The sequence below is a fragment of the Dendroctonus ponderosae genome, unplaced genomic scaffold (assembly GCF_020466585.1).
Source record: "Dendroctonus ponderosae isolate FM_Combo_2020 unplaced genomic scaffold, Dpon_F_20191213v2 Dpon_F_20191213_6, whole genome shotgun sequence".
In the NCBI taxonomy this organism is placed as follows: domain Eukaryota; kingdom Metazoa; phylum Arthropoda; class Insecta; order Coleoptera; family Curculionidae; genus Dendroctonus; species Dendroctonus ponderosae.
In genome coordinates this window covers 928,873-937,888 of record NW_026018814.1, presented here as the reverse complement: position 1 = coordinate 937,888, position 9,016 = coordinate 928,873, and the positions used below count along the sequence as shown (strand labels likewise).

Here is a 9,016-nt window from a genome sequence, read left to right as displayed (position 1 = left end):
TTGGAAGATGTGAATTTTTAAAGGAGACGGCGCAGTTGGGTAAAATATTCATTTTGAGACCGATTTGTGCCAAGCTCGAAAACCTCAGAAATCGTGGCGCATTTTAGAAAACTTTCAGCGTATTTACATTCAGACATTTTCTGAAGATGGTAAAGATTTCAAGTCGTTACTTGCTTTAGTTCCGTTGAGTGAAACATACATTTTAAGACCGATATTTACTAAGCTCGGAAAAATCAGAACTCGAGACAATTTTCATGTAACTTTCAGGATCTTTTCCTCCAAGTATCTGCTACAGATGGGCAAGTTTCCAGTTTTTTATCTGCTTTAATTTTGAGGGGGAAAATTTTTGAAGCAGAAAGTGCATTTGGCTAAAATGCCAGTTTCGAGACCAATATTTGCTAAGCTGGAAAAAATCAGAATATTTAACGATTAAAAAAAAACTTTTAGCATCTCTAAAATCAAAGCCACTGAAAATCTCAAGTCTCTAGTTGCTTTAATTTCAAAGATCGGATTTTTTCAAAGAGAGGGCGCACTTGGGTCGCAACTTTCTAGGATTTTCATAAAACTTCCAGCAATTACAGAATTACATATTTTCTAAAGATGCTGATGTTTTTAAATTGTCACTTGCTTCCGTTTCAAAAATATAGATTTTTAAAAATAAGTAAAAAAACAATGTTTTTTAAAGAAGAGCGCACTGGAGCATTGCTGATTTTCTATGCACTTTTTTCGCGCTTTCTATGCACTTTTTGGGGTGTTTTCATGTTTCCTTTTCAGTTCCAGCTACTAGCAAATTCAAATATTTAGTTAAACTAGATTTCTTCACCGAACTTTCTATAAATATTTCGGGGTCATTTCCACATATTGTTTTGCTCTTGCATAAACAAACTTTAAAAATATATCGCTCTTGACACTGAGGTTTTCGCATCGGTATTTGGCTCCAGCCGACTTTTCTATAATCAAGCAATGATTAATAAGGCTGTTAAAATCAAAACCTCATTTTTATAATCTTTTCAACGCTGCAGGAACGAAAAATCATCAACACAATGAACACAAATTAATTAAAAACGAACCTCCATTAGAGCGGCTCTATTATTAATGAAAATGACCCGGTAAATGGAAATGCGGAACTTTCCCCATGGAAAAAGCTATCAATCCGTTTCGAAGCAGAACCTTTCCATTCAAGAGTGCATTGGGGGCCATTTACTAAAGAGCTGCTAATCGATGGCATGTGCTTTGCTCGGTATGACCTTATCGAGCTTTTCCATCTCGAGACTTCCACCGGTGACATAAATATTTACTTTCCCGCATTGGAAAGCGTTTTCAGCTAAAATTAACCATCTGGATTTAATGAGGAAAAGCAAAAGTGTAGGTGGGTTTACGCTTCTGGCTGTATCCAGTGAAAAGCCCACTAGCAATGTGGAAATTCGGCTCAAACGACAAATTTATGCGGCTGAAAGCTGAAGGCGTAATGATGAAACCTTCCATTGCAGGAAAGTAAATTTTATCGATTTCGTTAGGGTGGCGAAAGTTTTAAATAAGGGTCATGTGCGTGCAGCTGTACTTTTCAAATACATTTAGATTTCCAGAAGATAAAGCTGACTTTCTTCTTGTGGTAAAAGAGTTTTTCCATTAGGAGAACTCATTAGGAACAAGGAATTTTTGTCATGAATTTCTTTGGAAGATCATTGGGCTTCTTCATAAATCTAAATTCTAAATGTAAATTATGCCGCAAAAGAACGAACGTAAAGTTTGTGGTCTTTTCCTCGATTGATTTGCTCTCTCTTCTTCAAGAATTTAGTGTTTTCTTCCAAAATTCTAAATGCAAATTACGCCGAAACAGCACAAAAACAAAAAGTGCTTTTTTCCAGAGAAATTGCTTGGTTTTAATGGAGAAAACTTCATTGAAGATGAAAACGCTTTCCACGATTTATTTACTGGCCTTCTTCCTCAGGAGTTCAGTGTTTTTTCTTGTTCTTAATGGAAAAACGCTGCCATTGCTAGATTTTTTGAATTCTAAATGTAAATTACGCTCAAATGGTACAATCAGGAACTTTGAATTTTCAGGAAAACTCTCGAGAGAAATCCCTTGTTCTTAATGGAAAAACACTCTTTTGAAGAAGAAATACTCTTTCCTCAATTGATTTGTTGTCCTTTAATAGTTCAGTGCTTCCTTACGCACTAAATTACGCTGAAATAGCACAAAAACAAGGTGTGCTCTTCAGAGAAATTGCTTTGTTTTAATGGAGAAAACTTCATTGAAAATGAAAAACGCTTTCCACGATTTATTTACTGGCTTTCTTCCTCAATAATTCAGTGTTTTTACTTGTTCTTAATGGAAAAACGCTGCGATTGCTAGATTTTTTGAATTTTAAATGTAAATTACGCTCAAATGGTACAATCAGAAAGTTTGAATTTTCAGGGAAACTCTCGATGAAAATCCCTTGTTCTTAATGGAAAAACACTCTCTTGAAGAAGAAATACTCTTTCCTCAATTGATTTGTTGGCCTTTAATAGTTCAGTGCTTCCTTACGCGCTAAATTACGCTGAAACGGCACAAAAACAAAGTGTGCTCTTCAGAGAAATTGCTTTGTTTTAATGGAGAAAACTTCATTGAAGATGAAAAACGCTTTCCACGATTTATTTACTGGCTTTCTTCCTCAATAATTCAGTGTTTTTACTTATTCTTAATGGAAAAACGCTGCGATTTTTTGAATTTTAAATGTAAATTAGGCTCAAATGGTACAATCAGAAAGTTTGAATTTTCAGGGAAACTCACTACGTAAATCCCTTGTTCTTAATGGAAAAACACTTTCTTGAAGAAGAAATACTCTTTTCTCAATTGATTTGTTGGCCTTTAATAGTTCAGTGCTTCCTTACGCGCTAAATTACGCTGAAACGGCACAAAAACAAAGTGTGCTATTCAGAGAAATTGCGTTGTTTTAATGGAGAAAAGCTTCATTGAAGATGAAAAACGCTTTCCACGATTTATTTACTAGCCTTCTTCCTCAGGAATTCAGTGTTTTTTCTTGTTCTTAATGGGAAAACGCTGCCATTGCTAGATTTTTTTAATTCTAAATGTAAATTACGCTCAAATGGTACAATCAGGAAGTTTGACTTTTCAGGGAAACTCAGGAAATCCCTTGTTAATGGAAAAACACTTTCTTGAAGAAGAAATACTCTTTCCTCAATTGACTTGTTGGCCTTTAGTAGTTCAGTGCTTTCTTACGCGCTAAATTACGCTCAAACAGTACAATTTTACTCCAAAAACTTCTTGATTTTATTGAAAAAACGCTTTCCTCGATTGGTTACTGATCTTCTTCTTCAAGAATTCAGTGTTTTCTTCACGAATTCTCGATGCAAACTACGCCGAAAGAGCACAAACAGAAAGAGCGCAATCTTCCCGAAAAAGTCCAAAATGTGAATCAAACTGTAGAAGTTGTTTGCCTTTAGGCAAAAACCCTTAGATCTACTTGTGAAACAACCCCTATAACAGTTCGCCCTATTGGTAAAGCGCCCAAACGGACTATTCCAGTCCAGGATATCACAACAAAATTGCGTTCAGTCTATCGGCAACATCCAGACAATCCATACGGTAACCCGGATCCGCGCAAGGATCGATAAGGCCGAAAATCGCTTGTGAGCACATGCTCCCCATATTGATTAAATCCACGGAAACTTGCTTACATTTGCCCGAGACCTTTTCGCCACTTTTCACCAAAATTGCGATGGGTTAATGGGCCATTAAGCCATTGTGAACGTCCAATTAGTACCGTGCGATACAGTTTTCGGGAACATTTGCTGTGGACTCAGTGTTTGATCGTTGATGGCTGGCAAAACACCGGAACTGACCCGGAATGGGCACGAATTGGCCCCATTGAACAATCGGCAAGCCGACTGTGAGCCCCGCAAACCTGGAGTGACGATTGTGCTTCAGGGACCCAGAGGTTCGGTGATTTCCAGAGGATCGCAATGTCTCGACCAGGACCAGGACAATGTGGCGTGGTCTGGGAAGATTCAGTTCTTCCTCACCATAATCGGCTATTCAGTCGGGTTGGGGAACATTTGGCGGTTTCCTTATTTGTGCCAGCAGAATGGCGGAGGTGAGACAATCTGGAGCCTCACTTTATCCAGGTTGCAGAGTCTTTAGCCGGATTTTATCCTGCCTCAAACGAAATATTCAAGGGTCAATGTGGATTCATTCGTTCCTCCGTTTTGGGGTTTTTTTGCGATTAATTATTTTTAATGGGGGCGTTTCACTGTAGAACGATTGACGCGCTTCAACACCACTCGATTCCCCGATGTACCACAGCCAAAAATATGCTTGTTATGCGCAAAAAGGTTCCAGTTGCAATCCAAAAAGCAAAAAGTTGAAAAAAATTGATAATTCTTCAACACAAAATAGGGTTTCGCAATGTCGGTTTCACCTTAAAATGTGTTAAACATTCTCAAAAAGAGGCCAACATTGGTTTCAAATTGTTTCATATTGGTGAAATCCATCTAAAGAAATAGCTGATAACTAAAATAAACTAGCAGTGAAATAATAGAGAAAATTTCAGTTTTGACTTAAAAACAAAATAAATTGGTTGAGCAGGAACCCAGCGCAAAATTGATTGAAAGAGCGAACACTCAACGGTTCAAATCGCCCCAAGCTTCCTTCAGTCTTCTGTTATGTTCTTGTTGTTTTCTAGGTGCATTCCTCATCCCAGTGGCCGTGATGTTAATCCTCGAAGGTATTCCGTTGTTCCTGATTGAACTGGGAATTGGCCAGAAGATGCGCTTGGGCTCGTTGGGCGTCTGGAACACCATCCATCCATGGTTGGGAGGTATTGGAATTTCCAGTTGTTTGGTTACGTTTTTCGTCGCACTCTATTACAACGTGATTATCACATGGTGTTTTTATTACTTGTTTAACAGTTTTCGGGTACGTATTTCTGCACTTTTTCTCTACCGCTCATAAGTGGCAGTTTCCTGAAACTGGTGTGCCATTCTATTATTAAAATAGGGGGTTTTTCACATTTAAACTTGCACAAACATGGGGCTCAAGTTATATTTTTAACTGAATTGTTTTGTTGTGGTTGAAAATTTCTGATTATTTTTCGCACTGGTTTGAGTTTGGGTCCAATTGGCTCTTACTCTTTTGCTACTCCATACAGAGCAATTCGTGGCTCTATTCAGAAATGTGTGCTAGAGCTCCGCATCTTAAAGGCTTCTCGAAGTATGATCTGTATTAATTTAGAATTTCCCTATTTTGTATGCAAACTAGAAACAGTGCGAAAATTGCGTTTCGTGCGCAATTCAAGGCTCTATCCCGAAATGGCAACTAGAGCTTCGCATCTTAACGGGTTCTCTAAATATGAGCCAATGACTAAGAGCGGTTCAAAAGATTTGCATTAATTTTAAATTTTTTTATTTTGTGTGCAAACTAGACTTATTCCGAAATTCCTGTTTCCTACAGGAAAGTGCAAAATTTCAGGCTCTATTTACGAATCTGTACTAATATTTCGCATCTTAAAGGGTTTTCTAAATATGAGCCAAAGACTAAGATCGGTTTTTAAGGCATTAATTTAGAATTTTCCAATTTTGCGCGCAAACTAGAAAAGTTCGAAAATAATGTTTGCCACAAAGATGCGCAAGTCACGGCTCAATTCAGAAATAAAAACTAGAGCTTCGCAGTTCAACGGGTTCGTTAACTATGAGCCGAAGACCCAGAGCGATGCGCAAGACTTGAATTAATTTGCAATTTTTCCTTTTTGTGCTCCAACTAGAAGCATTTCGAAAATAATGTTTTCCACAAAAACTGAGCCAATTTACGGCTCTATCCAGAAATAAGCACTAGAGCTCCGCATCTTAACGGGTTCTCTAAATATGAGCTAATGATTAAGAGCGATTATCAATATCTGCATTAAATTCGAATTTGTCTATTTTGCCTGCAAGTTGAAAGCAATAAAAAAAAATGTGTTTCCATCGAAAAAATGCACAATTCATCGCTCTATCTAGAAATAAGAACTAGAGCTCCGCATCTAAACGGGTTCTCTAAGTATCAGCTAATGATTAAGAGCGATTCTCAATATCTGCATTAAATTCGAATTTTTCTATTTTGTCTGCAAACGGAAAACATTAAAAAAAAAGGTGTTTTGAATGAAAAAGTGCACAATTTACTGCTCTATCCAGAAGTAGGAACTAGAGCTCCGCATCTTAACGGGTTCTCTAAATATGAGCTAATGATTAAGAGCGATTCTCAATATCTGCATTAAATTCGAATTTGTCTATTTTGTCTGCAAGTTGAAAGCAATAAAAAAAATGTTTTTCCATCGAAAAAGTGCACAATTGACCTCTCTATCTAGAAATAAGAAATAGAGCTCCGCATCTAAACGGGTTCTCCAAGTATAAGCTAATGATAACGAGCGATTCTCAATATCTGCATTAAATTCGAATTTTTCTATTTTGTCTGCAAGCTGAAAACATTTAAGAAAAGGTGTTTTCAACGAAAAAGTGCACAATTTACTGCTCTATCCAGAAATAGGAACTAGAGCGTTGCATCTTAACGGGTTCTCTAAATATGAGCTAATGATTAAGAGCGATTCTCAAAATCTGCATTAAATTCGAATTTGTCTATTTTGTCTGCAAGTTGAAAGCATTAAAAAAAATGTGTTTCCAACGAAAAAGTGCACAATTCACCGCTCTATCTAGAAATAAAAACTAGAGCTCCGCATCTAAACGGGATCTTTAAGTATGAGCTAATGATTAAAAGCGATTCTCAATATCTGCATTAAATTAGAATTTTTCTATTTTGTCTGCAAGCTGAAAACATTTTAAAAAAGGTGTTTTCAACAGAAAAGTGCACAATTTACTGCTCTATCCAGAAATAAGAACTAGAGCTCCGTATCTAAATGGGTTCTTTAAGTATGAGCTAATGAATAAGAACAATTCTCAATATCTGCATTAAATTCAAATTTTTCTATTTTGTCTGCAAGCTGAAAACATTTAAAAAAGCTGTTTTCAACGAAAAAGTGCACAATTTACTGCTCTATCTAGAAATAAGAACTAGAGCTCCGCATCTAAACGGGTTCTTTAAGTATGAGCTAATGATTAAGAGCGATTCTCAATATCTGCATTAAATTCGAATTTTTCTATTTTGTCTGCCAGCTGAAAACATTTAAGAAAAGGTGTTTTCAACGAAAAAGCGCACAATTTACTGCTCTGTCCAGAAATAAGAACTAGAGCTCCGCATCTTAACGGGTTCTTTAAATATGAGCTAATGAATAAGAGCGATTCTCAATATCTGCATTAAATTCAAATTTTTCTATTTTGTCTGCAAGCTGAAAACATTAAAAAAAGGTTTTTTTCAACGAAAAAGTGCACAATTTACTGCTCTATCCAGAAATAAGGGCTAGAGCTCCGTATCTCAACGGGTTCTTTAAATATGAGCCAATGACTAAAAGCCGTTCTTCAGAGCAGCATTAATTGGGAATTTCCCATTTTGCGTACCAACTAGATATATTCAATAAATAATGCTTTGTACGGAAAAGTGCGTAATTTAAGGCTCTATCCAGCAATGACAACTATAACTTTTCAGCCCCACAAATTCTCTAAATTTGAGCCAAAAATTTAGAGCGGTTCAAGACCTGCACTAATTTACAAGTTTTCTTTTTTCCGTGCAAACTAGAAACATGTTTATCCACGTTTGCATGACTTAGTTTGATCCCCTTTGATTAATGAGCAAAATGGGGTACTCGAATGAAACGTCTCAGACCAGCCGTTTGCGGGATATCGACAATTTAACAGTGCAAACTCGGGGTTTAAAGCTGTGATTTTTTAGGGTAATGTGAAAGAATATATAAATATGACACTGATTCTGTAGGAAAATGGTATAATTAGGTTAAAAAGGGTTTCGAAAATAGAGCTGAATGGCAGTTTCTTTTAATTCTCTTCGAAGCAGTGCTATTTTTTCACCTGGTTTTTGCAAAATCCGGGCGGTTTTGATCAGAAAATCGCTTTCCACGACGAAGCCCGAAAAACTGTAAAACGAATATTGAGCAGAAAAATGAAATTATTGCCAATCTGCAACTTAAAATCGCCCTGGTTTTTCAAAATCCATCGCATCTTGAACTTCGAAAATCACAAGATTTTTGAAACAAAAACTTAGAAAATTGGTGCTTCGATCACATACATATTTGTGTGTCTTGATCCCGAACGTTCCACTCACTTTCACCGACTTTAACTTTGAAATTTGTACGTTTTTTTTGCAGCTGGAACTCCCATGGCAAAACTGCCCATTTGACCCTCTAACAAATCAAACGGTTGCTGAGTGCGAAAAATCGTCAGCAACCGCATATTTTTGGTATCGAGTCACTCTGGATGCCAGCCCTTCTATCGATGCAGGTGGAACTCCGAAATGGTGGATTGTTTTGTGTCTATTGCTAGCCTGGATTGTGGTTTTCTTCATTGTCATGAAAGGCATTCAAAGTTCTGGAAAGGTAAGCGTTGGCCTATTTGTTATCCACTTCTAAACCGTGTAGTTTCAATAATTGTGCTTGCTGTTTTCCAGGTTGTGTACTTTACTTCGATATTTCCCTACTTGGTGCTGACGATTTTCTTCATTGAGGGCATGACGTTAAAAGGGGCAGGCGCTGGACTGGCTCACATGCTCAAACCTAAAGTGAGTTTACTAAAGAAACCATCCAAGGAACAGTGGTGTTTTCAAGAGAAAATCCTAATGCCTTCCAGGTTCATATGCTGAAAGAACCCAAAGTATGGCTGGACGCAGCCACTCAAGTTTTCTACTCATTTGGGCTGGCCTTTGGATCGCTGATCGCCTTCGGCTCCTACAACAATCCAAAGAACAACTGCATTCGAGATGTGATTTTGGTCTCTATATGCAATGCGATGACGGCCATCTACGCCAGCGTGGTGATTTTTGCGATTTTGGGCTTCAAAGCCGTTAACAAAGTGGAAGAGTGCCTGCTTACGTAAGTTAACTTGAGATTCCCGATTAAAAAAGTGTCCATTGAGATTG

The 9,016-nt window shown here is 37.3% G+C and overlaps 1 protein-coding gene across 2 annotated transcripts in view; it reads left to right on the top strand.

The window, feature by feature from the left end:
* Positions 1-3,477: 3,477 nt before the first annotated feature.
* LOC109536476 (sodium- and chloride-dependent transporter XTRP3) overlaps positions 3,478-9,016 on the top strand; it is a 10,630-nt gene continuing 5,091 nt past the window's right edge. The window contains exons 1-5 of one of the 2 annotated variants that reach the window (XM_019902708.2): positions 3,478-4,100; positions 4,689-4,921; positions 8,250-8,477; positions 8,549-8,659; positions 8,728-8,969. In XM_019902708.2, coding sequence (XP_019758267.1) covers positions 3,824-4,100; positions 4,689-4,921; positions 8,250-8,477; positions 8,549-8,659; positions 8,728-8,969 — 1,091 coding nt within the window. In that variant the 5' untranslated portion in view covers positions 3,478-3,823. The remainder of the gene's footprint in view (positions 4,101-4,688; positions 4,922-8,249; positions 8,478-8,548; positions 8,660-8,727; positions 8,970-9,016) is intronic. The other variant, XM_019902709.2, reaches the window with a different exon arrangement.